At 43.2% G+C, this 22,142-nt stretch overlaps 1 protein-coding gene across 1 annotated transcript in view; it reads right to left on the bottom strand.

Moving 5' to 3' along the window:
* Nucleotides 1-8,849: 8,849 nt before the first annotated feature.
* Nucleotides 8,850-22,142, bottom strand: part of Myh8 (myosin heavy chain 8) — a 28,982-nt gene continuing 15,689 nt past the window's right edge. The window contains exons 21-38 of the mRNA XM_051180374.1: nt 20,498-20,740; nt 20,206-20,382; nt 19,982-20,127; nt 19,809-19,899; nt 19,156-19,545; nt 18,570-18,696; nt 18,136-18,254; nt 17,818-18,014; nt 16,464-16,647; nt 16,216-16,381; nt 15,971-16,095; nt 14,086-14,394; nt 12,890-13,093; nt 11,658-11,783; nt 11,401-11,571; nt 11,133-11,237; nt 10,438-10,533; nt 8,850-9,132 (exon numbers count right to left, since the gene is read on the bottom strand). Of these exons, the coding sequence (XP_051036331.1) occupies nt 8,983-9,132; nt 10,438-10,533; nt 11,133-11,237; nt 11,401-11,571; nt 11,658-11,783; nt 12,890-13,093; nt 14,086-14,394; nt 15,971-16,095; nt 16,216-16,381; nt 16,464-16,647; nt 17,818-18,014; nt 18,136-18,254; nt 18,570-18,696; nt 19,156-19,545; nt 19,809-19,899; nt 19,982-20,127; nt 20,206-20,382; nt 20,498-20,740 (3,126 nt within the window). The 3' untranslated portion in view covers nt 8,850-8,982. The remainder of the gene's footprint in view (nt 9,133-10,437; nt 10,534-11,132; nt 11,238-11,400; nt 11,572-11,657; nt 11,784-12,889; nt 13,094-14,085; nt 14,395-15,970; nt 16,096-16,215; nt 16,382-16,463; nt 16,648-17,817; nt 18,015-18,135; nt 18,255-18,569; nt 18,697-19,155; nt 19,546-19,808; nt 19,900-19,981; nt 20,128-20,205; nt 20,383-20,497; nt 20,741-22,142) is intronic.

Below are 22,142 nucleotides of genomic sequence, written 5' to 3' on the forward strand. Positions count from 1 at the left end.
AGGATTATCAGGGCTAAGAAGATGGCTAAATGGTTAAGAACACTTGCTTCTCTTCTAGATGACCTGAGTTCTGTTCCCACAGCCATGCCAAGTGGCTCACAACCACCTGTAACTCCAGCTCCAGGGGATCTGACTCCCTCCTCAGATAGCCACATGCAGCTAACACACCCACCCATACACACACACACACACACACACACACACACACACACACACACACAGAGAGAGAGAGAGAGAGAGAGAGAGCGCGAGCTATACAGACACATACACATACAGACATACAGACAAACATATTTTAAAATCAGGACAAATTCAGTACTGTACCTTAAATGTGGATAGAGTATAATGGAAATGGCCTCAAGCTTGACCTCGAATATGGGGCTATAATGGGCCAGTTTAAAATATCCCCTCCACCCCCACTAGGATGATTTTTCAAAAAAAACTGCATATGAAACTGTTGATTCTAACATTTTAATTTCAAAGCTGTTTACATTGCTCGGTGGAGAGCCAAGAACATAATGACAGCATACCCTCGTTCCATCATTTATTTATCCAACATTTATTGAGGACCTACTATGTGACAGGGAGAGTTTATGTACAGGGTTCCATCCTCATGGAAGTAACCATAGCAAATGTATGTCATGGGGCAGCCTACAAATTGACATGTAGCGTCACTTAGTGATACATACTCTTGGGAGGAAAAAGAGGAACGAGGAAACGGTGGATATGTGGTGTTTAAACAGACTGAGCAGTGAAAATCCCTTAAGAGGTAATATTTGAGCAGACAGTTGGTGACATGACTGTTAAAGGGGGACAAGATCCCGGGCAGAGGAAGGAAGAGCAAAGGGTGGAGGAGGCAATGTGCCTGCACAGGACACAACAAAGGCCAGGGGGACAGAGAGAGCCAGTGGTGGCCATGAAGAGCAGAAGGGCAGAGGACAAACACTCTAGTCTTGTGAATGAAGATGAGAACTTGGAGCAAATTAACTCATCACTTATTTATTTGTTTGTTTGTTTGTTTTGTGGTGCTAGACACCAACCTAGGCCCCAGCACGTGATGAGCACACATCCTGTTACTGACTGAGACCTCTAGTTATAGGACTTGGTTTTAGAAGTCAGTGATTATTATAAAGCTGATTTTATTCTAGTACCTTCCCTCCTTTCATTTATCTATTTTACTGAACCCTTGGAGTTGTATATATTTATGGAGTACAGCTTGGGGTTTTGGTGCATGTATGTAGGGATATTGGAGAAATCAGAGCACTCAGCGTGGCCATCACCACAAGCATTTACTATTTATTTGTGATGAGACCATTTGAAATTGTCTAGCTATTTTGAAATATGCACTGCCTTACAGTTAACTACAGCCTGTGTGGAATAAACATCAGAACTTCCTTCTTACAAGTTTGCACCTGTCATGCCCACACTTTCCCCCTCTCCTCTCCTGCCTCCCCTTTCTCTCATCCCTTCCTCTTCCCTCTCGTTACCTTCCTTCTCACCCCCTCACAGTCTGGTAGCCATTAGTCTCTCCACTTTGACAATATTGCTCATCTCTCAACTTCTATGAGTGCAGCACTTCTGGGGGTATGCATGTGCCAAGCTCCAATCAGGCTTTGTGTGTGCTAGGCAAGGACTGAGCCACAAACCCAGACTTTAAAAATCCCAGATGGGACCAGGATCTTGTGGTTATGTTTACTTTTTGTTCACCATTCCTTCATTTCGTCACACACACACACACACACACACACACACACACACACACACACACAATGTTGGATGTCTCCGTTTTATTCAACAAATGATTAAAAACCATCTTTTGGGCGTTGTGTACCAAAGGTTGTCCTTTGACACTTCTGATGTTCTAATTGGCCAGTGCCAGGTCTCAAAGCGCTTGGAAAGGTGGAGTGGGGCTTGAGGGAGAGCCACCCAATGCCTCCAGGGAGAAACACAGATGGTGGGAGTTGCTTCCTGTGCATCCCAGAACATCTGGGAAAGGGTCGGACTGAGGGAAGAAAGAGCTGGAGATGTCTGTGAATGGGGACATGCCTGGCCCACATGTGAGGTCAGTGAAAATACCTAGGTGGCCTCATCCGTCCCACTGACTGGTTTCAGACTGAGTGAGGGTGTTGTGAGGAGTGGGTGAAATATGGTGTGGACAGGTAGGTGACCTGACTAGCTGAAAGGAATATTTTGTAAATTCCGGTTGTGATGTTTGCTTTCAGATGAGTTTTCACTCAGGCCACCCTCCCACTTCGGTGTGCTAAATTCTGGGACTCCAGCCACATCATTCATCTGGGCTTAGAAACTGTTGCCAGAGCCCCATCTGAAGTTTTTTAGACATTTTTCATTGCTCACTTACACAAAGACCCATATTTAATGTCATATCAGGTTAGGCCTGGGTACCGAAATCTGTGGATTATTTTAATTGTTAGAATAGTGGGAGGCAGTGGGAACCTCTACAGCAATCCTTGCCTACAGTACTATCCCCCTTATCCACTCTTTGAGCAGAATTTCTCATAATTTGAACCCCATACTGCTCTGAGTCCCACTTTCCCCAAGAGTGCCCCAAGGCACAAGCCATAGCTTCTGGGACAACCTTGAGAACACAGTCTGCCCTGGACTTGTGAAGGTCAGCCTTGGGGGAATCTAATAAAAGCCCTGCTTTGGATATGATTCCTAAGGCAGGATGTTTTCTCCTTCATCACACAGCACAGGCATTCATTTTTTTCCTTGTGGCCTCAGGAAGCTGCATCTTGGGGACTCTGGCAGCCAGGGGGATGGAATTGAGCTGGTAAATTCCACGCTTAAGCAGGGCTTAGGGATCTGCCCACGGCTGATTCTTCAGCTTCCCGCTTAGGAAAAAGTGACTGATAAGTCTGTAGTGAGGGTGACTGGGGACACTGATACTGGTAACATGTGCCCAACCCTCTACCTCAGCCAGGAGTCAGAATGTAAGTTCTACCCCTGACAGCTGCTGGGTCTTAGCTCTGGAATCTTAATCCCCACTGAAAAGCTTGCATGAAAGGCAACAGCTTTTAGCAGCTGTGCTAATGGTCTCATCCATCAAATGGCCCTCCCTTAGTCTTTCTGTTGTCAGCTACGTCCCTCTCTTTGATGAGAAGTGGATATAAAATCTTAAGAGGCAGGTTATTTTTGTTTATTTTAATAATATGAGTCCTGAAAAAAAAATCCAAAGTAATACACACTTGGGAAAGTAGGATCAAGCATACGGAAGGACAATTTTATTGAATAAAGCGTATTGGGTTGAGGAGATGGTTCAATAAAATCCTTGCTGAGGAAACATGAGGACCTGAGTTCTGTTTTCCCCAGGATCTGTGGGGAAAAGCTGGGTCTGGGCACAGCCGCACCTGCTTTCAATTCTGGGGAGGGAGAGAAAAGAAGGAGCCCTTGGTCATCCCATCGTCTAGTCATTCAGTGAGCTCAGAGGCAGTAAGAGATCCTTTCTCCAAAATTAAGATGGATGGCCCCCACACATGCCTACACCACACAAAGATTTACTAATTCAAAAATAATTTTTTTAATTTAAAAATTGACAAAAAATGTGTGTTAAGAACAATGTATTTTGAAGTTCATGCATATATATTTATGTATTCATATTGTCCTAATTAGGGTTATTATTGCTGTGAAGACACACCACAACCAAAAGCAACTTGGAGAAGAAAGGGTTCATTTGGTTTATGTGTGCTGAGTCACAGCCCACTGAGGGAAGTCAAGGCAGGAACTCAAACCAGCAAGAACCAGGAGGCAGGAGCTGATGCAGAGGTCCATGGAGGGGTGCTGCTTCCAGTTTGCTCCTCATAGTTTGCTCAATCTGCTTATAAATAGAACCCAGGACCACCACCCAGGCATGGCACTGCCACAATGGACTGAATCCCTCCTTCATCAATCACTAAATAAGAAAATGCCCAACAGGCTTGCTTATACCCCATCTTATAGAGGCCTTTTCTCAATTGAGGCTCCCTCTTCTCTGATGACTAGCCTGTGTCAAGTTGACATAAAAACCATCCAGGACAAACACACATATGTACTTGTATAAGTATGTATATGCATATATGTATTCATAATTGTGTGAGTATATATAAATATACATTTGTGCATGTGTGAACATGTTTGTATTCATATATACATTCTTGAGTATTTAAACCAAGCTAATTAACAAATGCATTAACTTCCATAGTTATTTTGTGCTGAGAACACTTGCTATCCATTTAACATTTTTCAAGAATACTAGATATTGTCATTAGCCATACTTACCATGCCAAGTGTTCTATTTTGCTTTCTGTTGCTGTAATAAGCATCATGGCCTAAAGCAACTTGGGTAGGAAAGGGCTTGTTTGTTTTGCATGCCCCTATTATATAGTCCATCACTGTGGGAGACCAAGATAGGAATTCAAGCAGGGCAGAAACAAAAGCAGAGACTACACACACAGGCATACTGCTTACTAGTGGCTTGCTCTCCATGGTTAGCTGGGCTTGCTTTGATATACAACATTGAACCACCTGCCTAGGGGTGGATTCTTCCACAATGGGCTGGGCCCTCCCACATTAATCATTAACCAAGAAAAGGTCCCCACAGACTTGCCTGCAAGTCAGTTTCTGGAGTCATTTCTCAGTTGAGACTGCTCTTCCCATATAAGCAACTGTGTCACATTGATAAAAATCTAACCTGCACACTGTACATTGAGTTCATTTCTCCTGTTTATCTATTTTTTGTACCCTCTGACCAAGAATTGTCCAGAAATCTCCTGAAGTTTTAGAATAGTAGTCGTTACTTTGATTTCAATTTTGTTATGGTTTCTTCTCTATTTTCATGCACCCTAAACATGTATAATCCGGATTATGGATATGTAATCATGGTTTTAGATTTTGCTTTTATGTGTGATTTGAAACTTTCTCCTTGTAGCAATCACAGTCACAGATGTCCCATAGACATGTGATGGTCATACTTTCAAAAGTTTAATTTATATCAGTGTGAAAGCAATGCACATATAGATGAAAATATACTTTGAATTTTGATCATTTCCTGGACTTCTGTGTGGTACATTGCCCACTCATGACCCCAGTGAGCCCAGAAATCTCAATGGAAAGTAACCAGTACTTTGAAGCTCTCTGTTAGGTTACCGTGTCAAATGCATTTTCACTTTAACAACATTTTCAGCTAATGACAGGGTTTCCTGAGACATAGTCTAATTGCAAGCTGAGGGAAATCTGCACAGTATCATTCACAGTTGCTAAAGGGCTCGAGTGTGTGCACATGAAGGAGGTATGTATGCTAGGATATGTATGCTAAAGGCTACAGTATGCTGGTGAAGAAAAGTAGGCTCTAAATGAATGGAGATATAGGTAGTTTCTGTGAATTTGGAGATGGGACCATGTTGATAGTTTGCAATTATACCTATAAAAAGTATCCCCTTTTATATATTCAGTGTGCATTATCCTGTTATGAGTTTCCCCAAAGTCCTGTAATAGCAACATTTCCCCAGTGAAGAATTTATTTTTGTTCATTAATTTATTTTTTAAAAATCACTTTATTTTATTAACTCCCAAATAAAACGATCACACTTCAGATTAATAAAGCTACCCAGGCAAACCCTTACCCAGTCTCAAATGTATGCATCCCAGAGAACTTCTGCATAGTTCCAGTAGCCATTCTGAAGCCACAGAGTTAGGGTTTTACACCTTCACTGTCAATTATATTTTTTTGGTCTTATCTACCTCAAAAAAAAAAAAAAAAAAGAATTAAAAAAATGACAGTGTTGAAACTAGAAAACCAATTAGCATCATAGTTCCTTTCGTGACTCGTGTGTCTTATTGTATTTCATCTAGTATCCCCCTTTCTTGGGGATGGCTTATCATTTTATTTTTAATTTGGCACACATGCTTGTCAGGCATGAGTGTGGCACTCAGAGGACACCTGAAGGAACCTGTTCTTTCCTTCTATATTGTGGATCCTGGGAATTGAACTCAGGTCTTCAAGTTTAGCAGCAAGCACCTTTACTCTATGCTGCTATTTTGCTGGTCCTCAAACCTTGCACTTTTACATGTAACTTAAAACTTCTTCAACTGAAACTATCGTCTCCATCAAGATAATGAGCATGTCTATTAATCCCCAAGTTTTCCTTCTGCTCTTTTGTAACCCACATGGTCTGTCTATGGACTCCATAAGCTCTCCTTGTGTGTGGACAGATAACCATTGGTCTCTACCACTGTGGTTTACATTTTCTGGGAAACTACATATTTGTGACATGAATGTATGCATATGAATGAAACCATGCTTTGGGTGATTAACAGTCTGCACAGGTGTCTTGAGATTCTTCCTACTGGGCTTTCACTGTGTCCTTTGCTACAGGATTCAATTCACGTGTGGATATACCACAGTCTGTTTACCCATTTCCGGAGAGGGGGGTTGATGGATAGCTGGACATCTGGGTTCTCTCCTGCTTTGATCTTTTACTACTAACATTGTGAGCATTTCCATGAAAGTCTGTGTGGTTGATACTTTCATCTCTCTGGAGTAAGCTACTAGCAGTAGAATGGTGGTGCTATAGGGGTCATTTCCTAACTAAAAAAAAAAAAAAAAAAAAAAAAAAAAAAAGACTTCCCAACCCTTGGGTCATTTTTCATTGACCGACAGGTATGTATGATAGATCCAGCCCCTACCTCTGCACCACGCTCCCAGTCATTTAACAGCAGTGCCGTGAGGTATCCCTGTGTTTTGTTCTTTCCCTAGGGCCCACACTGCTGAACTGTTTCAGGCACCTGTTTGAATGTCTGCAGAAACATTGCCTTAGTGTGTGGCTTCTCCTCTCATTCTCTTTAACAGTGGCTTTCAAAGGACAGAGGCATTGCGTTTTGAAGCCCAGCTTATGTTTTTTTTCCCCTTTATGGCTCATGCTTTTGGTGTTAGAGCTGAAAAAGTCTTCGCCTAAGCCAAGCTCACGTTTCCTCTCGTTTGCTGTTGGCCATTTTTATGATTGTGATTTTTATTTCCTCTGTGACCCAAATTTGTACTTGAGAAAATGTTTGGTAATTGTCTCCCCTTCTTTTTTCTTTTAAGCCTTCACTGTTACTGGAGACATAACCTGCGACTGTGGCTTCTGCCATTGGTATTGTAAAAAATTGATTGTGATGGGGTGAGGGGTGGCGGAGAGTAGATGCTAGAAGGTGGAATAACAGCGGAAAGGCAAGTTTTGCCTACATTGCTTTTTTTTTCTCTACTGCCTCCACATGTCTGGGTGCCAAACCCTGCTGTAAAACCCGTGCATGCGGAAGGAACTCCTCCAGGCCTTTCTTCCCTTTGTCACTCCTCATTGTTCCTTCTCCTGCTCTTTTTCCACTTTCCTCCCCTCTCCCGTCCTCCTTCCCCTCCTTCCCCCCTCCCTCATCTAGCCCATCTAAAAGTCTTCCGTGATCCCTTCAGTAAATATAGAATAGACTTTTTAATTATCTCCCAATGCTCTTTGTCTGGTTTAATCCATTTCAAAATCCGTATGCTTCACAGGGGTTCCTCGCTGCCCTGGTTGCTACCTGTGTTCCCTCTGTGTTGTTTTTCAACACGCCAGACAGAGAGATTCCTTTGAAATGCATGCTAACCTCACTCCACTGCTTAAGACTCTCTCAGGCTTTCTTTCCCAGTGGCCTCTGAGTAAAGCAAGCAAGGCCATGGGTGTCTCCAGGGCCACTGAATGATGAGCCCCTGGACCTCTCATTGGTCTGTAGCCACAGCCAGACTGACTTCCTTTCTCCTGGAGCAGCTACAGTTCCCCTGCTGTAGGGTCTTGGCATCTTCTGTTCTTTCTGTCTTGAAAGGCCTGGTCCCCAAACACTCAGTATGCCTTGCTCTCTAGCTTCCTTCAGGTCTTTGCTTGAAAATGTTTGAAACCGAGAGGCCTCCCATGACTAGTCTCAGTAAAATGCAACTGTTCCCCTCGAAGTCTAGCTTTTCTGCTTGCACTGACTTGATAAGTTTCATAGTTATTTATTGATTGTCTTTCTTTCCTTGTAGAGTGTAAATGTCCTGAGGGCTGCTGGTTCTCTGTGACATCCACAGAATTTAGACAGTGCCTGGCACAGGGTAAATTCAGGATATCCAGAGAGTGAGTAAATGAATGAGTCTTTCTGGAAAGACTTCCTCAGAGAGGGGCACCCTCAGAGAGACACCCTCAGAGAGGGATTTCCTTAATCCTTTGTAGCCATCCAGAGGTATTTATTAGAACAATCATGGCCCTGCACTCCTGTGGTCCTAGCAGCAGGAAGGCTAAAGCAAAGGGATCTTAAGTTTGAATCCAGCCTGGGTAGCATAGGGAGACTCTATCTCAAACAAAAATCCCTGCATGACATACAGTGTGGTGGAGGGAGCTTTCAAGGTTGAAGTTGGGAAAAGGCTTCTGGATGATGGAGAACTCCTTGTGCCATTAGTGTTGGTCAGTCACCTTGACACAAACCAAAGTCCCCTGGGAAGAAGGACCCTCAATTGAGGAATTGCCTCCATCGAATTGGCTTGAGGGTGCACCCCTGGGTGGTTCTGGGTTGTGTTAAGAAAGTAAAGGGGGTGGGGCACGTCAGGAAGCAGGGTTCCTCCATGGTCTCAGCTTCAGTTCTTGCATATTCCTGCCTTGACCTCCTGCCCTGGCTTCTCCCACTGACGGACAGTGACCTGTAAGCCACACAAACCCTTTCTTCCCCAAGTTCTTTTTGGTCCAGTGTTCTATTATGACAACAGGAAGTGAACAAAGACAACGCCACACAGCCATCCATAGATGATGAAAACAACAACAACAACTAGGTTGAGTCCATCAAACAATTCTGCAAATAGAGAGGAAGTCTGGTTCAATTTATAAACGTGCTGTAGTTTTTATTTAGCCGACATTAGGTAAAAAGTGAACACGGTGAAGCAAGTGGCCAGAAGCAGCACATTCTGCGCATTTTCTTCAGCCACTCGGCAGCCTCGGGAAGGTGCGCTTACTCTGCACTGATTTTGGTGTGAACCTCTCTGCTCTTCACACGAAGCTTGTTGACCTGGGACTCTGCAATGTCAGCCCGCTCCTCAGCCTCCTCCAGCTCATGCTGGAGCTTGCGGAATTTGGCCAGGTTAGCGTTGGACTGTTCCTCCTGACAACAGACAAGAGTTCGGGCAGCAGTTAGATGCTGTGGGCATCGCTATATGTGTCACCAGGCCAGATCATCTACAATCATATTCCCTTCTCAGGAGCTGTTGGTTGTGTCTGACCTCCAGCTTCAACCCAATTTGTAACTCTAGTGACAATTTTGACTTGAAGGAAGGAAAGGAGAAATGGTTTTCAGCCAGAAGGGACCTAACTTTTATCAAACCGGCTCACCGCCTCCCTGATTTTAAAAGATTTACTTTATTTTTATTTTATGTGTGTAGGTGTTTGACCTGCATATATGTCTTTGCAACATATTCAGGCAGTACCCGAGGAGGCCAGGAGAGGACATTGGATCCTCTGGGAATGTAGTTACATAAGGTTATAAGCCACCATGTAGGTGCTGGGAATTGAACCTGGGTTCTCTGAAAGTGTAGCCAGTGCTCTTAAACAACTGAGTCATCTCTTCATCTCCTTGTTTACATTTTTTTTTGGATGTGTTTCTCAGGTGGAAAGAAAAAAAGAGACCCAGGTACCCTCAGAGACCTCAGTAAGCAAACCTTAACAAATGGCTTTGGAAATCTCACTAGACATGTTTCCCCCTGTGTTTTAAAACTAATACAGGAGAAGGAGAAAAGCGGAACTCAGATTTTAAAAAAAGTTGCCTCTTTTTGTGTGGCTGTTACTGTCTGTGCCCTTTCTTCCTTCCTATCACATATATCTAGAAGAATGGGGGCTGGGCACAGCGGGGGTGGGGTTTGGGGTGGGGTGCAGCTGGAGAATCCTCTATCATAGTTCTTTGTGGTTTGATAGTGCAGGACCCTGGGCCTCATGTTCTTCCAGTTGCTGGAAGATAGCTACAGGGAGGAAAGCCTTACCTGTATAGTGAGTCATCAAGTCAGTAGGGTGTGTGTGTGGGAGGGCATGCGGGGGAGTGGGCGGGGGGGGGGTGAGGGATGGAGGATCAACTTTTCACTTTGGGAACACTTGAGTTTGTGTATGTTGAGAGGAATTGTTCATTCTGGCTGCTTCGATTCTGTTGTGTGTGTGTTGCTATCAGTTAAGGCTGGGTATTTGGAGATTTCTCTTTCCCCAGCCCCCAGAAAACCATACCTCTTGAGGCCTATTCTACAATCAGCACGGGAGTGTGTGTGCATTTCTATTTGCAAGATCCCAACCCCCAGAAAACGTATGAATCGTAGATGCTTACTGTGTTCCTTTCTTCCTTGCCAATACGTGTTTTTTTGTTTGTTTGTTTTAACACAGTTTCTCCCTGAACAGAAGTTTGCTACAAAACCCCAACAACACTTACAGCCTCCTCTGCTTGTCTCTTGTAGGATTTCACCTTCGCCTGCAGTTTGTCTACTAGGTCCTGCAGCCTGAGCACATTCTTTCGGTCCTCCTCAGTCTGAAAAAAATTAAAAAGATGTGCTTTCAGTCCCAAGAACTAGTCTACCACTTATGCCAGAATAAATTGCTTACATGCTGGAAAGAGGGTCTGGGGTAAACTTGACCCAACCTATGCTATGAACAGTGGTCACACTTGCTAAATGTGCCCTGTGTCTAGCTGGCCTCTGCACTAAAGAATCCATGCACTTTCTCTAATCCTTACCCTGCTGTTCTGGGAGGGACCACACTAGGAGTGCCATCTAGCCTACTTTGCTTTAACACTATATTCTTTTCTCTCTTAAGCTACTTTCCCTCCCTTCTCCCCCCCCCCCCTTCTTTCTCTCCTCTCCTCCCTTCCATTTTCCCTCCCCTTATTGGGGATCAAGCCCAAGTGGAGTATGTACTCTGCTGCTGACCAGCATGCCCCATTCTATGTTTTGTGTAAAGGCCTCCCTCACCACCCTAGCTCCGTGTATGCCTGTGATTAGCAACTCCGTCTTTGTCCTTTACATACACAGAGTTAACATGCATGTTTCGAGTGTCACCGAAGTGGTCACCAGAGTTTCCCTTTCCCTTTGGGCAAAATACCTATATATTCTAGAAAGCTATCCCTCTTACCTGGTAGGTAAGTTCCTTTACTCTTCGCTCATGTTTTCTTAACCCTTTCACAGCCTCAGTGTTACGTTTCTGTTCACTTTCAACCTCTCCTTCAAGTTCACGGACCTGCAACCAAGAAAGAAAGATGTATCTCTGTATGTCCAGTCAGTGCTGGGGGATGTTAATTACCCTAGGGAATGCTGCAGGTGTGGGCAGAGTGTTCCTGACCCCATGACAAGAAGAGTGTGCCTCCCCTGCCCTTCCCAGGCTGAGGGAGGAAGACACTCACCCTGGCCTCCAGTTTCTGGATCTGCTTCTTGCCGCCCTTCAGTGCCAGCTGCTCAGCCTCGTCTAGACGGTGTTGCAGGTCCTTCACTGTCTGCTCCAGGTTCTTCTTCATGCGCTCCAGGTGGGCGCTGGTGTCCTGCTCCTTCTTCAGCTCCTCTGCCATCATGGCAGCCTGAAAAGAAAATCAACCAAGAAAACAATGAATCCCGTGGTGTCAGGCAGCACAGTTGCGAGGGGTAACGTGTGTGTGGTGCTCACATCGGTGATGGCTTTCTTGGCCTTCTCTTCTGCATTGCGTGACTCCTGAATCACTTCCTCCACTTCACTCTGGAGTTGTGAAACATCGTTTTCCAACTTCTTTTTGGTGTTGATGAGGCTTGTGTTCTGTAAAAACAAACAAATAAAAACAAAACAAAACAAAAAAACATTGGAAATTTATAAGATTTTTAGGTTTCTTGGTTGGGATTTTTATAGATGTTCTACTTTTGTCTAACCCTTTGCATGGTTGGATCATCCTTTCCGGTAATTAGTCCTTTCCTGCCTATGTGAGTTATATAGGGGAACTTCTGAAGTTTTAGGACTGCCTGTATTGACAGGGTATGAGGATACTTGCTTGTAATCCCAGCAGTCTGGAGGCTAAGGCACATGGATCATAAATATGGGTCCAGCCTGTGTTACGTAGGAAGACCCTATCTCAAGACAATAACACTGAATGCCCATATTAGTAGTCATCTGTTATTTGTTCCTTTTTGTTTGTTTGTTTGTTTTATAGTATTCTCTGAGTAAAAGGTTGGGAATAATAGTTTTTGATTTTTTGGGTTTTTTTTTTTTTTTTTGTGTGTGTGTGTGAGTTCATGGCACTAGAAGTTTCTCAAAAGAAGTGTGTGTGTATGTGTGTGTGTGTGTGTGTGTGTATGTGTGTGTGTGTGTGTGTGTGTGTGTGTGTGTATGTATGTACGTACGTATGTGGGGCAAGGCAGTGGGGAGGTTTCTGCATTTGTTTAATGAAAATATGTTCTTAAAATATCAACCCAGTGTTCTTGAAGAGGAGTATTTGGGAATGCTGGAGTGTGGTTATTTTAGTATCACAGAGATCTTATGAGGGGCTGCTACCACATTTAATGCCTGAACAAAGAAGGGATGCTAAGTGCTCTGTAAGGGCATAAGGACAGAAAACACAGAGCAGCTGAACTGCAATGTGCCCCAGAAAGCGCTTTGCGAAACGTGTTTCAGGTTGGAGTCAACGGCATGTTGACTCAGCGTTACTCTTCACAGTTTTAAATAACCCTCAAAGTCTAACCTTATTTCTAAATCCACAAACCCTATTTTGGTAGACAGTCTAGAAAAGACATAGGAGTGCACAACAAGGTCATCTATCACCCTGTCTCAGGCTGCAGTGGTGGTTTAGATGCAGCCCCATCCTTGGTTATATGTACATACTTACACTCTAGACTCCCACTTCACTTCACAGTGCACCAGTGTTTGCTCACCTGGGTGTGGAGGAGCTGCACGCGCTCACTGGCATCCAGCAGCTCCTGCTCTGCAATCTTCCTGCTCCTCTCTGTCTGCTCCAGTGTGGCCCGCAGCTCCTCGATCTCAGCCTGCAGCAGGTTGGCTCTGCGCTCCACGATTGCCAGCTGCTCCTTCAGGTCCTCCTGGCCCCGGAGAGCATCATCCAGGTGCAGCTGGGTGTCCTGTATGTTAAAAACATATCTTGACTTTTCTGAGGAGGAAATGACCACCTAGGAAATGAGCTACAACAGTGTATTGGTTCTAGGAACAGGAGGTGAATTTGCCTGTCATTTGTATGAGCTTAAGAATGATGGTGGCATTTGTTTAGTGTCTGAACAAATTATCAAGAGACAGATTCTTGCTCTGTCTCTGCCTTTATCTTGTTGTCTGTCACATACATGTCACTATTATTTATCATTAATAGAGCATTTTCTACATACTCCACATAGCGGTTGACATCTGCCATCTCATCTGATCCAAACTGCTGTCCTTGAGGTGGGAAACTTACTCTAATTATGGAGAAGAAGTAACAGGCCCGAGAGGTTAATTACCTTGCCTGAGTCAGAGTGTGACAAAACTAAGACTCAACCTCAGGCCTGTTTTGTGGAAAGTCTGTCTATTTTCTATCTTTTCATTTCTCCATCTTTTGGCTTCTGTTTATGCTACATATAACTTCTGGGAACTGTTATGTTTTAAACACTTTTAATTGGCTGCCTAGGTGCATTCAACTGTATAATTTGGTAAGTGGGGGGTGACTATGATAGTGTTAGCTGTCAACTTGACAGGATCTAGAATTACCTGGAAGAGAACATGGGCATTGCCACAGGGGGATTATCATGACTATGTTAATTGCTATAGGAAGACCCACATTTACAGTGGCCATTCCTTGGGCAGGGGATCTTGGACTTTATAAAATGGAGAAAGCCAGCTGAACACTAGTTTGAATTCATTTTTCTCTGTTCCTGATTGTGGCTGCTTCACGGACCCCTGCCTTGACTTCCCAACCATGACGACTGGATGGATGACCTGTGAGCGGGGATAAATACTTTCTCCTTTAAGTTGTTTTTTGCTGGGGTATCTTATCACAGCAGTTGGGAAGGGGCTAAAACATTGCTTAAGGAGTAATTGTAAGGATGGCAGACAGGTGTATTCTGTGAGGTTAATGGACGTCTACCTTCAGGATGCCTTGTGTGTTCCTGTAGTTCCGCAAGCTCTCCGCAGCCAAGCGGTTGGCATGGTTCAGCTGGATTTCCATCTCATTCAGGTCTCCCTCCATCTTCTTCTTGACTCTCAGAGCATCGTTCCTGCTTCTGATCTCCGCGTCCAGGGTGCTCTGCATTGTCTCCACGACTCTGATGTGGTTTCTCTTCAGCTGGTCGATCTCCTCATCCTTCTCAGCAATCTTCCTGTCTATCTCAGACTTGACTTGGTTCAGCTCCAGCTGGATGCGCAGGATCTTTCCCTCTTCATGCTCCAGAGATGCCTTAAGGAAACAGTGATCAGTCAGCACTGAGTGGAAGAGAACTCGAATGGTTGGCATCTACTCTGAGTTTGTGAGGCAAGCTCTTATTGCTGTCATCTTATTGAACTTCAAAGTCAATGTAGTTGTCCTAAGAACCTGAGGTGGAATCTTTTTTTGTTTATCTGGTCATGGATTATACAGGTCATCTTAGCAATAATAGTACTGTGCACTATCTAAAGATTCATGGCAGCTGGGCAGTGGTGGCACGCACTTTTAATCCCAGCACTGAGGAGGCAGAGGCAGGCAGGCAGATCTCTGTCAGTTCCAGGCCAGCCTGGTCTCAAAAGCTACACAGAGAAACCCTATCTAAAAAAAAAAAAAAAAAAAGATTCATGGCAGTGCGAAGAGAACTATCTGGTTAATTTTATATAAGTATATATAATATTCCATAAGCTACAATCTTCATATATAAAATACTAATTTGGCCTAGAAACTCTAAGTTTAATTTTTTTATTATATAGTGCATATTCATTGTACAATGTAGGGACAATATGTAAAAACAGTTTCCCATTGTCCCACAAAGAGAGGCAACTATTTAAACGTGGTACACTTTTTATACTAAATTTTAAGGCAGGCTCTCTTGCTTTGTGGTTCAGGCTGGCCTTGGGCTTGTTCATGATCCTTCAGATTCCCCTATTCTACCTATTTTTATCTAATCAAAGTTGTATGTGCAAATGTATGTCTTACTCTTTAAAAGCAAATGTTTATGTCTACATAAATCTTCCCCCACATTAGTTATACTTTTTTCCTGTTTTTCCACTGATTTATTTGATAAGTAACTAAGAGAGAGACAGAGAACACAAAGGTCAGAGATAAATCTGTAGGAGTTGCTCTTCTTCTTCCACCTTGTGTGTTCAGGAAATTAAACAGAGAGTGTAAGGTTTGGTGGAAAGTGCCTTAACCTACTTTGCCAGCCTGGGTCTTACTATATGGATCAAGCTGGATTTAAATTTGGGATAATCCTCTTGCCTCTCCCCTCAAGTGCTGGGATTTCAGGTATGTATAACCTCTCCTGGCCTATTAATGATACTAAATTTGTTATTGGAATTCTGCTGTTCTACAGGTGCTACTCTTTTATTGCACATCTTTTTTTGTCTTACCACTTTTAAAGATGAGTTTCTTGTGATAAATTCTAAGAAGCTGAATTGATTTGTATTTTTCTCAAGTGTATTTTTTTGCATACATGTTTGTGTGGATGTATGTCATGTGTGTGGATGTATGTCTATGAAGCCAGGAGACAGTGTCTGATCTGAGGTTGGAGTTACAGGTAAGTGGTTGTGAATCACAGATGTGTGTGTCCTGGAAACTGTCTGTACTCAGGTCCTCTTGAAGAGCAGTAAGAGCTCTTACCAGCTGAGACATCTCTCCAGCCCCAGTATTGGCATTACTAATCATCTAACTTCCCTGGGCACAAAGGCCCCATATTTGAATTGTCTCTGCTCTACTGTATTGTATTCAGTTCATGGTACCATTACTCAGTGTGGTATTTTTGCTAGTGTTTTCCTTTTATTCTCCACCATAACACAGTAACATGTACCTCTGCTTCCTCTAAGGCAGCCTGGATCTCACATTTCTCTTGTTCCACTTGCTTCTTTATTTTCTCCAGCTCATGGATGTGCTTCCCTCCCTCTGCGATCTGCTCGGTCAGGTCAGAAATCTCCTCTGTGGAAGAACAGACAAGAAGAAAATAGTTGGAATAGTGGCAATGTGGGAGGATCCAGAAGGTTGCAACATGAGAGGGTCTAGCCAGGGCTAAGTACAATTGGGAAGGTTGAGACTCACGCTGTAGATTCTTGTTTTCTCTCTTCAGAGTCTCGAGTTGATCCAGAGACTCCTCATAGGCGTTCTTCACCTTGAACAGCTCAGTGCTGAGAGAGCGAGACTCCTTCTGGGAGGACTCAAGCTCAGCCTGAGTCTCCTCATACTTCTGTCTCCATTCTGATAGAACCTAAAAAGTCATAGATTGTCAGCCGAGACAGGGAGGAGGAAGACCAAATAAAGTTTATATAAAGTTAAGTAGGCTAGATCACCTTGTCGAAGTTCCTCTGCTTCTTGTCTAGGGCAGCGCAGGCAGCGTTTGTCCTCTCCACATCCAGCATGAGATCCTCCACCTCATTCTGCAGCCTCTGCTTCGTCTTCTCCAGGGAAGCACATTTGGCGTTCACAGCTTCCACATGCTCCTCAGCTGCCTGCAGACGCTGAGCCAGCTTCTTCCTGAGAAGTTATCCAGACTCTCAAGACCTGGCCAAAGCCAGGAGCCAAGTGATAACTGCTGTGGATCCTACTCATTGTCCTGTCCTACACTGGTAAAACCAACTGTGTTTCAAAGCAGTGACCATCAAACTCTCCCTCTAGAATAACAAACTGGAAAGTTCCAAAATGGTAGTTCTTGGAATGTTCCTGGATTCCTGTAGGCTGCTGTCAGTGCTAGCTGCCTTAATGCATTCAGTGACTTGGGATTTATAGGAGTTCTGATTGGGGATGACTGTGAAAATGATTAGCTAGGACAACATTGTGGATTGGTTTGCATAGCTCTTCTTAAGCCAAGAAGAAGTTGAAGCTAACTAGATACCATCATTGGACAAAAGCATACCAAACATGTTTGTTTTCTCAGACTTTCTGATTCCTCTTATGACCCCTTGCCCCCAGATAATAGCTAATTTGTTTAAATCCTCTATGTTTGGGCTATCTAACTAGAGAACACAATTGATAGATAATCTGGATAATCCACACAACAAAAAGAGGGGAGTTTGACTTTCATTTGAATAATCTATATTCTTGCTTGAATCACAGTGCTGTACCAAGGCCACACATCCTTAAGATACAGAAAACCCTCGTAAACTTGACACCCAAGAATGTGCATTTGAAGCTGCCCTATGTCTACCAAGACAAAAGTTGTATCTCCTTTAGATCAATCCTAGACATTTTGTACAGTTTAGGGAACTTGACTGTGCGTTTTAAGAGGGATGTCTGTCTCTCCACTCAGCTTAAGAAGAAGACCTGTGGAATCAGAACATCTGGTTCCAATACCAGCCATTCCTCTAGATAAGTCTATACCCTCAGGTTAGGAAGATAACTTCTTGTAGCCTCAGTTCTCCCATCAAAAGGAGAAAAACAATGACAGCGACCTAGCATTGCTATTAAAGCTAAATGAGCCCATGGGTGTGAAGCACTTGAATGGAGATGACTAGGAAAGGCAAAACTTGCCTTCGCTTCAGCTCCTGGATTGAAACAGACGTAATCAAAGTAAACCACATTCAATAAATGTTAGCTACTGGTATTTTCATTTCATCACCAGCAAGATCCCTGTAACTTCTCATGGAAGTTGCTGAGTTAAGCAGCATGGAGAGCATAAATTTGTTCTCTTAAGTTCACGTCACATACTTGGCCTCCTCTAGCTCCTCCGTGCGCTGGATGGCGTCCGTCTCGTATTTTGTCCTCCACTGGGCCACCTCGCTGTTGGCCTTGGACAGCGCCCTCTGCAACTCGGCTTTGCCTTCCTGCTCCTCCTCATACTGTTCCCGCAGCAGGTCACAGTCATGGCGGGAGGACTGCAGGGCGTGGGCCAGCGCGTTCTTGGCCTGGGGAAGTGATAGTCCAGTGATTTCAATTCATATATCCTGTAATACTACACATTTCAAGTAGAATGTAACTGGGCATCCTCAGGTTTGGTTTGTCAAGAAGATATCTGGTAAAACTCACCTTGGTTTCTTCCTCAAGCTGACGCTTCAGCTCCTCGATCTGCTGGGTAGAGGCCTGCTTGCTTCTTGACAGCTGAGACACTAAAGCATCCTTCTCATCCAATTGTCGGGAATATTCACCTAAGGACAGTAGAAGTAGGAGAACTCACGGTATAGCAATAAGCCAAGTACAAGTGTCTGCATTTTTATTCATTCTTAAACAGATAGTGGAAATTAACAAAATTAACAAAAAAATAAAAGTCGAAATGCAGATATTCAGGCAGGATCACCACAGAAGCATAACAAACCAGTCTACTTATTTTTGCTTCCTTGCACCCTTTGTGAACTGCTGTGAAAAGTTCTGATAGTTTGGTGATTGCCCTCTAACAATGAGAGTTTTGCTCTATGGTAAGAACCGCTTTCATGCAGTGCGGGAGCCAGAGAAGGTGTCTCTACCTGCTTCCGTCTGTAGGCGTGCTCTCTGTGCGGTCAGCTCGTTGATTAGCCGCTGCTGCTCCTCCTCCTTGGTCTTCAATTCACTAACCTGGTCCTCCAGAGTACGGCACATCTTTTCAAGGTTTCCCTAAGGATCATATGACAAGGAAAAATCAAACACTGAGTACAGGCAAATACAAACATAAATAAATAAACAAATAAACAAATGAAAATTAAAAGGATAAACCCAATTCTTTAAGTATTTCTTTAAGTTCTGAAGATGTTTTAATATTAAAAAATAAAATATATTTTTTAAAAATGTGTGAGACATGAGTAGAGAGTTATGACATTGGTGCTTTGGCATATGCCAGAATTCAAGATATATGTTACATTCCTTGTTGGAAGCCACTCATTATATCCCAATAGTGTTGACACTCACTTAAGTGGATTGTAAAGTCATCTTAGTGGGTACTTTTAGAAAATGAAACCACAGGAATATGTTAGGATGGAAAATATTTGAATAATGCTATAGAATGCCTGCAAACCATGTTTTTCTGGAGGCTGTTTTTCTGACTTGTTGCCCTCCTCTAGGGACTGTGTCGGGTACCTTAGCTTTGGCGATAGCCTCTGCATTACTGCTGAGGTCATCTATCTCCATCTTCAGCTCACTCTTCTCCTTCTCCAGCTTCTGCTTGACCCTCTGCAGGTTGTCAATCTGCTCCCCAAGCTCCGCCATACTGTCAGCGTGCTTCTTCCGAAGTGCGGCTGATGTGGCTTCATGCTGCAGGGTTGCCTCCTCCAGATCCCTGCGAAGTTTCTGGAACTCAGCCTCTCTCTTCTTGTTTAGCTCCACCTGAGCAGATGTGGCCCCACCGGCTTCTTCCAGCCTCTCGCTGATCTCCTCCAGTTCCCGGGAGAGGTCAGAGCGCTGCTTTTCTGCTTTAGCCCTGGAGGCCCGCTCTGCCTCGATTTCCTCCTCCAGCTCCTCAATGCGGGCCTGGAAATCAAACAAGTACATCAACACATCTCAAATTCATTCCAACTTTTGTGTTTTTTGGTGTGTAGAAAAGCAGAAAGATGAGGGGCTGGGCAGTGTGGTCCATGCCTTTGATATCAGAACTCAGGATGCTGAGGCAGGAGGATTGTGAGTTTGAGGTCAATCTGTATGACATAGTGTGGCCCTGTCACAACACACACACACACACACACACACACACACACACACACACACACACACACACACACACTGAGATGACTCACCTGCAACTCTTTGATCTTCTTCTGCAGCTGGATTTCTACTGCTTGTTCATCTTCAATTTTGCTTATCAAATTGCTGATTTCAAACTCCTTCCTTTAGACAGAATAGCAGACATATTAATATGTAAATTATTTTAAAGATGGCATTGCATAGAATTCTTTTTTGGAGCGCCTACTTTTTAAGCTTCTCATCAAGTTGCTGTTTGTCATTTTCGATGTCCATTGTGGATTCTTGGGCCAGTTTGAGATCCCCCTCCAGCTTCCTCTTGGCTCTTTCTAGGTCCATCCTCAGTTTCTTTTCTTGCTCTAGCGATCCTTCAAGCTGATGGCGAAAAGAAATCCATTAAAATTGAAATGCATTTAAAGGAATATTTCAAAAGGACATTTAAAATATGCTTACATCATCCACTTGCTGCTCAAGCTTGGTTTTAGCTTTGCTCAGGGTGTTGACTTTGTCCTCCTCTGCCTGCAGGTCATCCAGGGTCTGCTGGTGGGCCTCTTGGAGGGCCTTCTTCTCCTTGGTCAGCTTGGCAATGGTTTCGTCCAAGCCTGCCATCTCCTCCGTGAGGTTTTTCACCTTAGGAAGCAAACATGTTTGCATTACATGTTATGTTTTAATAGGTTTGCTCTCATGTTTTACTTCATAATTTTTTAAAAAAGAGTCATAAACTTTCCATGTCTGCATCTCATACCTTGTTCTCTGTGGCATGCTTCTCCTTCTCAACCTTGGCCAGTGTCAGCTCAAGGTCATCGATGTCTTTCTTCAGCTCTGAGCATTCATCCTCCAGCTTCCTCTTCTTGGCTGTCAGCTCAGCGTTGATCTCCTCTTCATCCTCAGCTCTCTCGGTTAGTTCTTTGATTTTGGCCTCCAGCTGGATTTTGTTTTTGATCAATTGTTCACACCTTTCCTCAGCATCAGCCAAGCTGTCTGCTTCCTGTGGGTTCATTAAGACACTTGTTTGTTCCTTCTTTTGCAACTTACTATATATATATATATATATATATATATATATATAGCACAAAGTGTTCATTGGAATTGTATTGAATTTCTCAGCAGGAGAAATTCATATGTAAGAACACCTTTAATTGACTATTTTATCTGACTTAGAGACATGCAACTAATTAAAAAGTAAGACTGGGTGTTTAGAAGCAAAGAAGTGTGCACAAAGATTGACCTGGAGAAGGTACTATTGTAGAATTGTGTGCGGAAAAGGAGAGGGGGCTTCAGACAGGGCAGTAAGGAGCCTGGATTCTTGTCTCCAAACACCCATAGGTATTGTCTTGGCCAAGTTGCTTTTCCCCCAGTTTTTCATACATAGAAAAGGAGGTTGTAATAAATTATTTCTGAGAGATATTAAGTTATTATTGTCAAAGTTGTTGATTTAGTGACATTGGTTAGTTTTGATTTCAGTTATTATTTTTTTTTAGCATACTGGTTGACAAATAGAGTTAAAGAAATAAAACTAAAAATTAAATTAAATGCATTTTCACGAAGCAATATTTTCAATGCATTCAAACTCTTATGAAGGTCTGTAACAATACTATAATGGCTTGAAGTTTCCATTTCTGTTTAAAGAATTACCTATTATCCTCAAAATGAATTTCAGAATATATAAGAACAAGTAATTCTGAGAAATTGTACTGCTTTATAAAATTTTATAAGTAACTAATTAAAGGACTCAAGAATTCAGCCATGAATTTAGCAGACTACTCTGCCCCAGGGCTTTCTCTTTTTCCTTCAGTGTTTGCTTTGTCTCAGTGTTTGAAGTGGCTGAGGCTGAGGATGTCTCAGGGCATATTTACTTTTACTGATCCACCATGAAAAGAGACAGACATCATCTAGTCTTAAGCATTTGGAAAAGTATCTTTCTTACAATTTCTTTCTAACATTGTTGGGCTTGTTGACCAAGGAAATGGGAAGTTATATCTGTCTGAAGCACTGTTGCTAAATTCACTCCCCACAATGACTTCAGCTTCTCCTTGGACTCATCAATAGTGACCTTAAGAGACTCCTTCACACAGAAGGAAGGGTTGGGGAGGATGCCCTGCACTGCCTTTCAGGGTAGTAGTTCAGCCTGAGTAAATGCAAGGGTGTGTATTTAATAAGTTAAATCTCAAGGATTGAGGAAAAGAGAGATGATTATCTTGACCTTTCCTGTTTTGGCTTTTTGAGACAGGGACTCTCACATAGCCGTGGTTGTCCTGGAACTCACTATGCAGACCCACTGGCCTTAAACTCACAGAGTTTATTATTATCTTGACTTATAAGACAATCTTAAGCACTTGGATTTTAAAAATAGAACTATCCCTGCAGATTTTGTTGTTTTTGTTTATTTG

The sequence above is a fragment of the Phodopus roborovskii genome, unplaced genomic scaffold, assembly GCF_943737965.1.
Source record: "Phodopus roborovskii unplaced genomic scaffold, PHOROB, whole genome shotgun sequence".
Taxonomy (NCBI): Eukaryota; Metazoa; Chordata; class Mammalia; order Rodentia; family Cricetidae; genus Phodopus; species Phodopus roborovskii.